This window comes from Cydia splendana, chromosome 11 (genome assembly GCF_910591565.1).
Source record: "Cydia splendana chromosome 11, ilCydSple1.2, whole genome shotgun sequence".
Classification (NCBI taxonomy): Eukaryota; Metazoa; Arthropoda; class Insecta; order Lepidoptera; family Tortricidae; genus Cydia; species Cydia splendana.
This window is the reverse complement of record NC_085970.1, coordinates 8,917,207-8,931,327: the sequence shown is the minus strand read 5'-3', so window position 1 is coordinate 8,931,327 and position 14,121 is coordinate 8,917,207. Positions and strand designations below refer to the sequence as shown.

General features: G+C 36.1%; 2 protein-coding genes and 1 long non-coding RNA gene across 3 annotated transcripts; 2 read left to right on the top strand and 1 right to left on the bottom strand.

The window, feature by feature from the left end:
• Window positions 1–1,206: 1,206 nt before the first annotated feature.
• LOC134794920 (uncharacterized) lies at window positions 1,207–2,794 on the top strand. The gene has a single exon (XM_063766777.1). The coding sequence runs from the start codon at window positions 1,222–1,224 to the stop codon at window positions 2,371–2,373; it is 1,152 nt and encodes a 383-aa protein (XP_063622847.1). The 5' UTR covers window positions 1,207–1,221; the 3' UTR covers window positions 2,374–2,794.
• A 2,424-nt stretch (window positions 2,795–5,218) lies between these two features.
• On the top strand, window positions 5,219–6,378 carry LOC134794776 (uncharacterized). Its single transcript, XM_063766556.1, has one exon. The coding sequence runs from the start codon at window positions 5,402–5,404 to the stop codon at window positions 6,356–6,358; it is 957 nt and encodes a 318-aa protein (XP_063622626.1). The 5' UTR covers window positions 5,219–5,401; the 3' UTR covers window positions 6,359–6,378.
• A 5,538-nt stretch (window positions 6,379–11,916) lies between these two features.
• LOC134795033 (uncharacterized) lies at window positions 11,917–13,349 on the bottom strand. Its single transcript, XR_010144765.1, has 2 exons — window positions 12,105–13,349; window positions 11,917–11,982 (listed from the first exon to the last, which is right to left on the bottom strand). It is a non-coding gene; the product is annotated as an uncharacterized LOC134795033 (long non-coding RNA).
• Window positions 13,350–14,121: the final 772 nt, after the last annotated feature.

Genomic DNA, 14,121 nt, shown 5'->3' with positions numbered 1-14,121 from the left:
TGTTTCAATTAGATGATCTTCTTGAATTAAATTGGCAAGTTATCTTCTTGATACAGCCGAATTTGACCATTTTAATAGATTTTAAACGTTATAATAGGCACATTTTCCTTGTTTTTGAAAATACCGGGATCCCGGTATTTCATTAAAAAATACCGGTATTGAAAAATCTGTTTAAACAGACGGGATCCCGGTATTTCGGGATCCCGGGATCCCGGTATTGGAAGCCCTAATAGATACACTGGGCATAGGCATCCACTTGCTAACGAGAATTGGGCTAATATTTTATTTACCGAAAATACTAAACAACCACCAAAGCAATAGGTATGTATAAAATTGTAATTTTAAAATAATAAATTGTTTTATGTTACTTGCGAGTTTGGTTCATTATTCCCGCTATTTCCTCCCATATATTTATCCTACGCTGCTCATCATGATACCGACTATCTTCATAGACAACTGTACTACCACAGTTCACTATATTTTTGGACAAGAGATATTAATAATTCTTCGTTCATTTTGAACCTAGATCCGAAAGCTAAACTTAAATACGAAACCACCTGTCATCACTCATCCGCCTCCCCGCGTCCACTGAGGCGCGCCGAGTAGAGTCGAAACGCGTAGCCACAGAAATTCGCCTGACGAGCAATGCGCGCGGTAGATTCGAATCGGCGCGCCGCGGCTCTTCGTCAATGGACGCAGTTGCATAGAAAATATAGGAGGCAAATTATTGCGATTCGATTCGATTCGCCTCGGCGAGCCTAGTGGACGCCAGCCTTTACATTACAAAGACGGAATTTTGGAAAAGGTAAATTATAGGCAGTTAAAGTTTAATGTTATGACGTGAAATAAATGAATACAATGATTTAAATATATATGGAGAACAATCATTAATATACAGGGGGCGTAGCCGAATTACATTCGCTCCGTATCGATTCGATCTCTACGATCGCAAGCGACTGGTCGATAATGTTTACAATAACCTAGCCAAGAGGCAATCTTTTTAGTTAACGCTTTTTCTACGCGACAAGTCGATAAAAATTAGTTTTAGTCTGTGGTTCTCGTTCAAAACCGTCAAGGGGAAACCGAAAAGACAAGGCGGATTTTTTGAAAATATTTCAATTAAAGTGTTTAAAGTCCTTTTTTACTGACAAAACCAAGTTATTTTTTCCTTACTAACTATAAATAATTGCTGTTAATTGAATTTGTGATTATATTCAGTGAATGAGCCCAGGACGCGGGGGTGCGGGCGGCGGCCCCTCCCCCATGGAAACAGAAACCGCCAAAACTACAACAAAACGAAGAAATAAAGATGTTTCCGATACAGAAGTCACTTCATGTAAGCAAAAAATGACATACATACAAAGTCGTCGCGGTCTCTTCAAAGACCACAACCCCATATATGAAGATTTGACTAAAAGAGAGTACCCCGTACTACTGCAATCTGCTTCAAATGAACTGACTCATAAAGTCCCCTTGGACATCCTCAAAGTGAATGGAATATTAAAAGAGATTACTGGGGTGCAATATGTAAAGGCGGCGGGTAACTTTTTTGTCAAAGTTTATTTCGGATGTGCCAAGGATGCAAATGCATTTTTGCTAAACAAACCACTACTACAAGCAAATACTTGGAAGGCAACAATCCCATATGACAGTATAGAGTGCCAAGGAATTATCCGTGCTCCTGTGGATCTAAGTGAAGAGACATTGCTCGAGGACTTGAAAGCGAGTTGTATGATTCTTGGTGTTAAGCGCTTTACCAAAAAACAGGACAATGGGCAATACAAACCACTCCCAACCGTCCTGGTTACATTTATGGCCTCGTCTAGACCTGACCATGTGATCTACAATCATATATGGATGCCAGTACAGGAATACATCAGACCCCTGCTTCAGTGCTTCAGATGTTATAAGTTTGGACATGGCAGCGGAGCTTGCAAAAGCACTCAAGTATGTTCCATTTGTTCGGCGGGACATTTTTATAAGGAATGTACCACACCATCGGACTTCAAGTGCTCAAACTGTAGTGGACCCCATTCGGCAGTTTCTTATACCTGTCCAGTTAAGGCAGAAAAAAATGCACAAATTAAGAACAAAATAAATGGCAAATTCTCTTATGCAACTGCAGCTGCAGTAGCTGTAACACCTAATAGCAGTAATAATCTAAACAGCAAGATTTCAAAAACTCCTGCTAAAACACCTCACGGACGTGCTATGATTGCTGACATTATTAATTCTGATATTGTTCTTAATGCAATCACCAAAACAATTTTAGAATTAATGAAGAAAAAAGAAGTCAAAAATACTTCCTCTGGTCCTATGCCAATATCATCCCAAATGATTAAGGAGCTGCTTGTAACAAGTTTTACTACTTAAACTATGGATAGGTTGGGTATCAAACAATTAAAAATACTTCATTGGAACTCCAGAAGTCTATTTCCAAAACTAGGTCAACTTGTAAATTTTTTGCAAGGCTGTGACGAGAGTGTTGACATCATACTATTTAATGAAACTTGGCTGACCCCTAGCAAAATTATTAAATTGCCCGGGTTTACTGTAATTAGAAGAGACTCTAACCATCCGCATGGCGGTGTTGCAATTGCAATTCGTTCCAAATACAAGTTCAGTATTGTCAACACTTTATCACAATACCATTTTCAAAATATATTAATCAATATTAACATTCATAATTTTTCTCTAGATTTGTTATGTGTATATGCTCCTCCACCTCCGAATGGTAAGTTTACTATAGATTCATTGAAAGATTCGTGTTCAAAATTTGTAAGTAATAATCGTCTGATAATAGGTGACTTCAATGCACATCACTCATCTTGGAGTTCAAGAGTCAATGATGGAAGGGGTAAAGCTCTTCATGCTTTTGTGGAGAATTCTGATTTAATTTGTTTGAATGATGGCACTATCACCACTTTCGCTCCGTTTGGCCAACAAGGTAATGTTTTGGATTTGGTATTCGCATCTCGAGCTCTTAGTTCTAGTTGTTCGGTATCTGTTCTTGATGACCTTCTTAGTAGTAATCACTTCCCTTTGCTCATTGATGTAGTTTTTGACTCGCCCACTCCTACATGTTATTCTAATAACTTATCTAATCCTCAACAAGATGATAATTCGCTAACTAAGGTAAATTTTAAAAAGATTGACTGATGTAAGTTTAATAAGTTATGTGAAGATAAATTTGAAGTTTTTGAATTTGTTGATAACCCTCTAGTAAACTATACAAAGTGTTTGAGTATTTTACATGACATCTTAATGACATTTACAAAAAAAAGTTACCATCATAAAAATAAATGCTTAAAAGATACCCCGTGGTGGAATGATGAATGTGACCGTGTAGTTTTACAAGCTAAAATTGCCTTAAGATCTTACAAACAATATCCTTCTATGGAGAATTACATTATATACAAAAAAGTAGATGCTTTAAAGAAAAGAACATTATTTGAAATTAAACGCGTGAGTTGGTTGAATCTTTGTTCCTCATTTAATCGCATGACATCGAGTAAAATTATTTGGGATTATATACGTAGATTTAAACATGCAAAACTGAATTCTGTTTCTTCATCTCCTAATTTTTTTCAAAATCCTGACAATGCGACATCGTTTTTAGACAAAATTGCTTCCGACAATAATCATATATGAAATTGTGACCTTAATGAGTACTTTGAGAGTCGTGGCTGTCCGGAAGCTCAATGGATGGTCAAGCCATTTTCTATTAGTGAGTTTTTAGCTGCATTAGAAAATAAAAAAGAAACTTCGCCTGGTCCTGATTTAATTTCTTACAAAGTAATTAAAAACTTACCTCTTCATGCCAAGGAAATACTGTGTAAAATATTTAATGATTTGTGGCAAAGTAATTGTATTCCCCCAACGTGGAAAACGCAACATGTCGTTCCGATATTGAAACCCTATAAGGATTCTAATTGTGTTGAGTCATATAGGCCTATTTCCTTAACATCTTGCTTTGCGAAAGTTTTTGAAACCATGTTAAAAAATAGACTAGAGTGGTTTACTGAAAAGAGCAAAGTCATTCCAAGTACTCAATATGGTTTTCGAAAAGGTAAAAGCACAATAGATAACTTAAGTTGTTTAATTGGGGATGTTAAGAACAATTTTCGTTCTAATCAATATACTTTGGCGGTTTTTTTAGACATTAAAGGGGCGTTTGATAACATAGATCACTCATACCTTATTAAAAGTTTGTCTTTATTAGGGTTTCCTGGTCATATTTTACGTTGGTTATTCAATTTTCTTAATAATCGATCTCTAACTCTAAAAGTTAGATCTTCGTTAATAGGTTCTAAAGTTTCTACAAAGGGTACTCCTCAAGGTTCTGTATTATCTCCTCTTATATTCATTCTAAGTTTGGTTTGTTTCATGAAACAAATTCCGGCTTCTGTTAAGCACTTATTTTACGCTGATGATTTGGTGTTATATGTAAATTGTAAAGACATAAAAATTGGTGAATCTATTATGAACAGTTGTCTGCGTAATATTCATAACATATTAACAAATTCACTAAAACTTGAGGTTAATGTTTCCAAATCTTCTGTAATTCTCTTTTCTCAAAATGGCTTACATTACACTGATTTAAACTTTCACGATTATTAAACATTATCAAACTGCACAACGGGACTTAATCGCGTATTTAAGTTTTAAGATTTACCTCCGACGTTTCGAGGACGGCGTTGTCCCCGTGGTCTCGGAGAAGACTGGCTCAAGTTGACATCAACATCTTCTAGCCGCGCGATTAAGTCCCGTTGTGCAGTTTGATAATGGCTTACATTATCCTCAAATTTTATACAATTCTAACGTTATTCCTGCTCAGTCTTTTGTCAAATACGTTGGCCTTTTTCTTGATTATGATCTTTCTTGGAAAACTCATATTGATACAATTTCTAAAAGAGCCGAATTGGGTTTAAACATATTGAAGTCGTTAACTGGAGTAAAATGGGGAGCAGACCCAAAGGTCCTTAAAACGATATATATCGCGACAATTAGAAGTCATTTCGACTATGGTTGTATGTTTTTTGCTGATGCGAATATCCATCTTTTAAGGAAATTAGATATTATCCAAAATAGGGCGCTACGACTTATTACTGGAGCTATGATGTCATCTCCAATTAATTCTTTGGAAATAGAGGCTGGCATTGTTCCTTTATTTGTACGCAGATGTTATATCACTGACAAGTATGGTCTTAAGTTGGTTAGTCGTGATAACGATGTTACTTATAGATACTTAAATAATGTCAATATTCCAAATTATAATTTAATACCGTTTCCTAATTCTTCTTCTATAAGTGATGTTATAACTTATTTAAACTTTGAATTTCAAGATATAGTATATTGGTCTAATTTGCTTCCCTGTTTTGAACATGAATACAATGGTATTATGCGAGACGTGGTTGTTGAACTGGTCAAATTTGAATCGAAATATGACTTTTTGGAGTTTCTTGAAGATAAGACTGATTTTGTTAAATTATATACTGACGGCTCTAAAACTAAAGATAGGACCAGTTTTGCATTTTTTGACTCCTTTTTGAACATAGGAAAAGTTTTCGAATGTAGTAGTTATTTTTCAATATTTTCGGCTGAAGTATTAGGCATAATTTACGCTTTAGAACATATTCATTATAATTATATAACTGAGAATAAGTTTTTAATTCTATCTGATTCCATGAGCGCTTTACAAGCACTTAAAAATAAATGTATAAGTGCATCTGTAAATTACTTAATTTATAAGTTAAGAAGTTGTTTAAGTTCTTTATTATATAGAAATATTACTGTTGAATTTTGCTGGGTTCCGGGACATTCAGGAATTTTTGGTAACGAACTTGTAGATAAGCTTGCCAAATCCACAGAAAATATCCAAGTTTGTGATTTAAAAGTACCTCAGTCCGATTTAGTGCCTTTTGTAAAAGAACTTATGATTAGACGGTGGAACAACTCGTGGTCTAAATCCAAAGAAGTCAAAGGGAAATGGCTAGCTGAAATAGTCCCAGCACCTAGCACCAAGTCGTGGTTTGAATACCAAAGAAAATATGTAGAAAGGGCATTTATTACAACTATGTGTAGATTGCGTATTGGTCATGCTCGTTTTCCTGCACATCTCTTTAGATTAGAGCTAAGTGATTCTGCTGTTTGTGCACATTGTAATTTTAATGTATGTGATCTTGATCATATTTTTTTCCATTGTCCTGCATTTAATTTACAAAGGCTACTGTTTGTTGCCATGTGTACGGATACAGGTTTGCAAGTCCTGCCAAACTCCGTACAGGGTCTTTTGAAATATAAACAATTATATCCTGTAATCTATGAATTTGTTCTTCACACTATTGGCAGTTTGTAAATATTTTATAAGTGATTGAAATAACCAGTTTATGTCTAATGTAACTTTTAGATTCATTCATTCATATTATAACATTGTATTTTGTAATTCGTTGTTAAATTTTAGGTTCAAGCTGTGCATTGTAATTATTTTTGTGTTTTATGTTTTAAGTTTATGTCTAATGTAACTTTTAGATTCATATCATATTGTATTGTGTATTAGTAGTTAGAATTTAGGTATAATCTGTGCATTGTAATTATTTTTGTTTTGTGTTTGAGCTGATGGCCTAGTTGCCAATGCTCATAATAAATTTAAAAAAAAAAAAAAATCAAAACCGTCAAGAAACGTCATCTGTCAGCTGTCAAGAGTGTCAAGTGAACAGCGAATCTAATTTTGGAGAAAATAATTGTTTTATCAGTAAGTAAATGAAATATTTTGGTATTTGTTTAACTTAGTTAATCACAATTTCGTGATAAAATAACTCTATATAGTGTAATTTTTGAAGAGTGCGTTATAATTGCATATAATTTTGACCTAAAGTTTAACAATTTCAGACAGCCGTCGTCCGTGCCGGTGAAGGCTCCGGGCTCCGCGGGCTATTCTTCCACGCTGAGAAGTCCTTACCAAGTTGGCACGTACAGTCAGAGCTGCCGCTGCAATCACGCCTTCATGGCAGTTACCAGTGCTAAGGACGTGCACTGCTGGCTTACTTGACCAGAAGAGACAATACTTTAAGCGTTAGTAATGATTCAAACCGTGAAGTGAAAGTGTGGCTAGGTTTGCCCGAATCAGTTTAACCTCAGTGAACTCATTTACTTCATAGACTTCAAACATTTTCGAAATTAACAAAAGTCAAGCGGACATTGAATACATGGATGTTATGCATTAGATAAAAGCTGCCTGTGAAACCAAAACTAATAAATCATATTGTTACTTAATATTATTTTTTAATTACCTACTGTCTCTGCTTTTTGTTTACTCACTAATAGAAGTACCTAAGTGAGTGAGGTGTTAAAAATGAATTAAACACATCTTTATTATTTAGTCAATGGAAATTTGGGAAGGTAATCTCACCCGCTAAGCTACTGGCTGTTCATATTTAACCTTTCGTGTGCTCCTGTCAAAAATTTGTCATTTATATATCAATCATAATTAATGCATTTTTAAGTTGAATATAGGTAAGTACATGGGAGCAGATCTGCTCCTAAGCATACCAAAGGTTAAGGTAACCACCATAACCACTCACTCCAATAAATGAAACAATGATTGGGTCAAAAAGTAAATTTATTTTACTGAATATCTATTAATGAAAGATGCAGCAGGTATTTTTTGCCGGCAACATAAAATCAGTAGCCAAGCATTCTTTTCTTGTTTGTACATATGTACAGTGTTTTAAAATAGTAAAACAACACTCAATACATTTTTGTGGTTGTACATGTGTCATAGTTTCTTCCCTTGACCCTGGCTTTGGAGCACCATAAAGTATTGGTTCATATGCCAAGGCTGCAATGAATATCCAAGTCACCTGAAACAAAATTAATGCCTAGTTTTTCAACAAACTCGGTAACATTTGTTTATAATACTTATTCTCTACCAGTCATTATTAAGAAATAAATAAAATTATATTATAGGTAAGTATGTTGACAAAAAAAAACTAAATGTTTTTGTGTATAACACATGTTAAGATATTTTTTATATAGTGTGTAGGTACAGTCAGCTGCAGAGAAAAGGTACCACCACTACATAGAAGTTGGTATGCAGGGGTGGTACCTTTTCTCTGCAGCTGACTGTAGTCATATACTTAATACAATAATATGTTTCATAATATGAAAAAAGTTTCATTAATATGGTTGATAATTGGTATATGTATGACAACAGCCGGTCTGGCCTAGTGGGTAGTGACTAGTGACCCTGCCGGTTAAGCTGATATTAATCCTGAGTTTGAATCCCCGGTAAGAAAATTTGTTTGTGTAATGAGCACAGATACCTGATGATGTACCTGAGTAATGGGTGTTGTCTATGTATTTAAGTATAGTTTGTCAAAGGACTGTCTCATTTCAAACAAAGACAGAGAGAATCATACTAGCTTTGTCTTATTCTAGTACTAGCACCCAAAAGATAAGTATGAGTACAGTTTTCCTGGTTCTTACTGACTGACAAATTGGTTTGACCATCTATAAATAGTTATCTAAGTACCCACAATACAAGGCTTTTTGAGCTTACTGTACAGTCCGACAAGAAATTGTAGAAATTAAAAAGTGGCAACACTGTAGTCTCGTCCCTTTCAAATCAATTTAAGAAAATGGGATGACACTACAATATTGCTAGTCGGTAGTGACCTTGCCTATGAAGGTGATGGTTCTGCATCCCGGGAAGGGCATTTATTTGTGTGAAGAACATTTGTTCCCGAGTCTTTATCCATATTTGTAAAGCCTTTACCTTTGCCTTTACACATTCAATTCACTTTCCTATTTAAGAACAAGTGCTTGCCAGTGTGCATATGGGTACCAAATTTAATCTACACCGTTCATCGGTTTATATTTGAAGACGTAACAGGAACACATAAGAAGTTATTTTAGCATCAATAACATATTTTATATACTTATTAGTAGGTATAGTAGGGATAAGTTATTGACTCACTCTTACCTTGTAGGGACGTTGTTTCATGTTGCATTTGTGGGTGCATAATCCATTTTTCCATGACACTGTAACTATAGGTAGGTATTCAGCGCCTCGGTCATATTGGATCCTTTGGGTAAAATGCTGCGTACGGCCCACAATCCTTTGATCTGACCCCGTAGCATAAATGCTAAGAGCAGTCCTTTCCTAAGCAGTTTCAATAGAGGCGATTTTTCAGACGGTGCCTGCGTCTACGCGAGACTTTGTCTAGACGTTGTTCGCCGCCCACAATAATGTTAAAGTGTGCTTTTTACTACAAAATTTAATTTACAAACACTATTATACGGCATTTTCTTGTGCTTCGATAAGTTATCAGGGGGCCTAGCCAAAACGCATTTCGAAAAAAGATATCGCTAACGAATCGATAAAAAATGTATGGGAATGACAGGTACCGTAGATGAGTCTGTCGAAAAATATTAACGAATACAAAAATGTTAGCCAAGTTGCAATGTTGTAACGAAACGCAAAACTTTCGTTACCGGGATTCGACATCTGTCATACATTGTCTAGCCAAGTGACACTTTTGACAAGCGTTATCGCCTCCTAGGTGTCGATACGTAGCGCGAGCTATCCCCTTGCAGATAACTTACCGAAGCACAAGAAAATACCGAATAATAGTGTTTGTAAATTAGAATTTGTAATAAAAAGCATACTTCAACATTACTGTGGGCGGCGAACAACGCGGAAGTGTCGCTTAGACGCAGGCGTCGTCTGAAAAATCGCCTCTATTGAAACTGCTTAGGAAAGGACTGCCCTTAGCTGGTGATCTTATCATGTATGCTACGATCAAAGGATTGTGGGCCGTACGCAGCATTTCACCCAAAGGATCCAATGTGACCGAGGCGCTGAATATCTATCTATAGTGACAGTGTCATGGAAAAATGGATTATGCACCCACAAATGCAACACGAAACAATGTCCCTACAAAGGTAAGAGTGAGTCAATAACTTATCCCTACTATACCTACTAATAAGTATATAAAATATGTTATTAATGCTAAAATAACTAATGTGTTCCTGTTACGTCATCAAATATAAACCGATGAACGGTGTAGATTAAATTTGGTACCCATATGCGCAATGGCAAGCACTTGTTTTTCAATAGGAAAGTGAATTGAATGTGTAAAGGCAAAGGTATATAGGTAAAGGCTTTACAAATATAGATAAAGACTCGGGAACAAAAGTTCTTCACACAAATAAATGCCCTTCCCGGGAAGCAAAATCATTACCTTCATAGGCAAGGTCACTAACAACTAGCAATATTGTAGTGTCATCCCATTTTCTTAAATTGATTTGAAAGGGATGAGACTACAGTGTTGCTACTTTTTAATTTCTACAATTTCTAGTCGGACTCTACAGTAAGCTCAAGAAGACTTGTGTTGTGGGTACTTAGGGTACTTAGATAACTATATATAGATGGTCAAACCAATTTGTCAGTCAGTAAGAACCAGGAAAACTATACTCATACTTATCTTTTGGGTGCTAGTACTGGTATATGACAAAGCTAGTATGATTCTCTCTGTCTTTGTTTGAAATGAGACAGTCCTTTGACAAACTATACTTAAATACATAGACAACACCCATGACTCAGGTACAAAATATCTGTGCTCATTACACAAACAAATTTCCTTACCGGGGATTCAAACTCAGGATTATCAGCTTAACCGGCAGGGTCACTAGTCACTACCAACTAGGCCAGACGGGCTGTTGTCATACATATACATTATCAACCATATTAATGAAACTTTTTCATATTATGAAACATTGTATATGACTTCTTTTGGCAGGCGCAGATACAGTCAGCTGCAGAGAAAAGGTCCCACCCCTGCATACAAACTTCTATGTAGTGGTGGTACCTTTTCTCTGCAGCTGACTGTACCTACACACTATATAAAAATAATCATAACATGTACTTACACAAAACATTTAGTTTTTTTTTTGTCATATGACTGGTAGAGAATAAGTATTATAACCAAATGTTACAGAGTTTGTTGAAAAACTAAGCATTCATTTTGTTTCAGGTGACTTGGATATTCATTGCAGCCTTGGCATATGAACCAATACTTTATGGTGCTCCAAAGTCAGAGTCAAGGGAAGAAACTATGTCACATGTACAACCACAAAAATATATTGAGTGTTGTTTTACTATTTTAATACACTGTACATAATATATGTACAAACAAGAAAATGCTTGGCTGCTGATTTCATGCTGCTGGCAAAAAATACCTGCTGCATCTTTCATTAATAGATTTTCAATAAAATAAATTAACTTTTTAACCCAATCATTGTGTCATTTATTTATGGTAGTTACCACCTTAACTTTTGGTATGCTTAGGAGCAGATCTGCTCCCATGTACTTACCTATATTCAACTTTAAAAAATGCATTAATTTTTAAAAGTTGTCTTTGTAAAACGACCGGTCTGGCCTAGTGAGTAGTGACCCTGCCTGCTAAGCCGATGGTCCTGGGTTCGAATCCCAGTAAGGGCAATTATTTGTGTGATGAACACTAATATTTGTTCCTGAGTTATGGGTGTTTTCTATGTATATAAGTTTGTATTTGTCTATATAAGTATGTGTATCGTCGCCTAGCACCCATAGTACAAGCTTTGGTTAGTTTGGGGCTAGGTTGATCTGTGTAAGATGTCCCCAATATTTATTTATTTATTTATTTTATTTTATTCAATTATGATTGATATATAAATTACAAATTTTTGACAGGAGCATACAAAAGGTTAAATATGAACAGCCAGTAGCTTAGCGGGTGAGATTACCTTCCCAAATTTCCATTGACTATAAATAATAAAGATGTGTTTAATTCATTTTTAACGCCTCACTCACTTAGGTATTTCTATTACTGAGTAAACAAAAATCAAAGACAGGTAGGTAATAAAAAAATAATATTAAGTAACAATATGATTTATTAGTTTTGGTTTCACAGGCAGCTTTTATCTTATCTAATGCATCTTCTTAGTCGGCGTCTTCATTGCTGAAGGTCGTGTCTAGTTTGAAGAGTTTCCTGCGCGATGTACCATGCTTTTCCAAGTGTTCCTGTCCTCGGCGATCTTAATAGATAAATCTAATGCATAACATCTATGTATTCAATGTCCGCTTGACTTTTGTTAATTTCGAAAATGTTTGAAGTCTATGAAGTAAATGAATTCACTGAGGTTACACTGATTCGGGCAAACCTGTCCACAATTTCACTTCACGGTTTGAATCAATACTAACGTTTAAAGTATTGTCTCTTCTGGTCAAGTAAGCCAGCAGTGCACGTCCTTAGCACTGGTAACTGCCATGAAGGCGTCATTGCAGCGGCAGCTCTGACTGTACGTGCCAACTTGGCGAGGACTTCTCAGCGTGGAAGAAGAGCCCGCGGAGCCGCTCTTGCCCGCTCTGTAGACATGTGTCGTTCGCGAGCGAGTGATTCAAATGAACTGTATCTTTTGATTGAACTAGCTCACTCTTCAACTCAGTACAGATTTGACTAGCTCATTTCGCTCAGTAACTCTTTTATATCGGTGTTACTTGCTCGCTCTTTCCCACTCATGATCGAATGAGCGGGCCCAGCCAAACGAGTGAGACGATGCGGAGTGACGGTTTCGGAGCGTTTCGGATGAATTCGGAGGGTGCCGGGAAAACATGGCGGGATCCGTACCGTGTGATTTGCTTTCTTCGTCGCACTTATGGCTGTGCGTATTATATAACCATCCCATTTACGCACTTTTATGTACAGAGTACTGTTGGATGTCGAGAGAGCAGACTACGGCTGTCGTTTGTTGACCAATTTTAGTTTAAGATTTAATTGACGGGCTTAGGTAGTGTAATTAATGTAATGATAGTCTAATATTTTTATGAAATGTACACTATATAGTATCAGATTTTCATCATAATTGCCAATCTAGATTAGAGGGGTTTATGTTTAATATGAGGTACGTTTAGGAGAAACTTTGTTTTTCCCTCGTTTTATTATTAACCTAAAAAATCTAGATTGACAGTCCTAAGCCTGTCCAAGTATGAAGGAAAATCTGCTTAATATGTATATTGTAGTAAATGTATGTATAGTATAGCTTATATAACACTAATAATGCATATTTTTTAACGATCAAGTGCGTAGGTAATACAAATCAAACCAAACAATTCAATCAATCTGATTGATTGACATCTCTCTCTACTCACTATTTAATCTACAGATCTACTGAGCGAAATGAGCTAAATGAGCTAAATGAGTGATATATATCACCGCGAGCGAAAGATATGAATCACTCTTTTCAACTCAGTGAACGATTATGCGCATCTCTACCGCTCTGGCTGCGTCGCCGCCTTGGTTGGGGCTGCCGGGACGACGGCTGTCTGAAATTGTTAAACTTTAGGTCAAAATTATATGCAATTAACAACGCACTCTTCAAATATTACACTATATAGAGTTATTTTATCACGAAATTGTGATAAACTAAGTTAAACAAATACCAACATATTTAATTTGCTTACCGATAAAACAATTATTTTCTCCAAAATTAGATTCGCTGTTCACTTGACACTCTTGACAGCTGACAGATGATGTTTCTTGACGGTTTTGAACGAGAACCACAGACAAAAATTAATTTTTACCGACTTGGCGCATAGAATGAGCGAAAACTAAAAAGATTGCCTCTTGGCTAGGTTATTATAAACATTATCGACCAGTCGCTTGCGAACGTAGAGATCGAATCGATAAGGAGCGAATGTAATTTGGCTACGGGCCCTGCAACGGGATAGCTCTCGCTACGTGTCGACACCTAGGAGGCGATAACGAATCCATTTCGCTTGTCAAAAGTGTTACTTGGCTAGACAATGTATGGCAGATATCGAATTCCGGTAACGAATGTTTTGCGTTTCGTTACAACATTGCAACTTGGCTAACATTTTTGTATTCGTTAATATTTTTCGACAGACTCATCTACGGTACCTGTCATTCCCATACATTTTTTATCGATTCGTTAGCGATATCTTTTTTCGAAATGCGTTTCGGCTAGGCCCCCAGGAGTGTTGTAATAGAAACGGAACTTTCAAATCTGACAGCTGTTTTAATAATATAGAACGATCATGAAGGTTACATGCAAATAATA

Coding starts and splice junctions, on each gene's coding strand:
- LOC134794920 (XM_063766777.1), top strand. CDS start 1,222: ATGAGCCCAGGACGCGGGGGTGCGGGCGGCGGCCCCTCCCCCATGGAA.
- LOC134794776 (XM_063766556.1), top strand. CDS start 5,402: ATGCGAGACGTGGTTGTTGAACTGGTCAAATTTGAATCGAAATATGAC.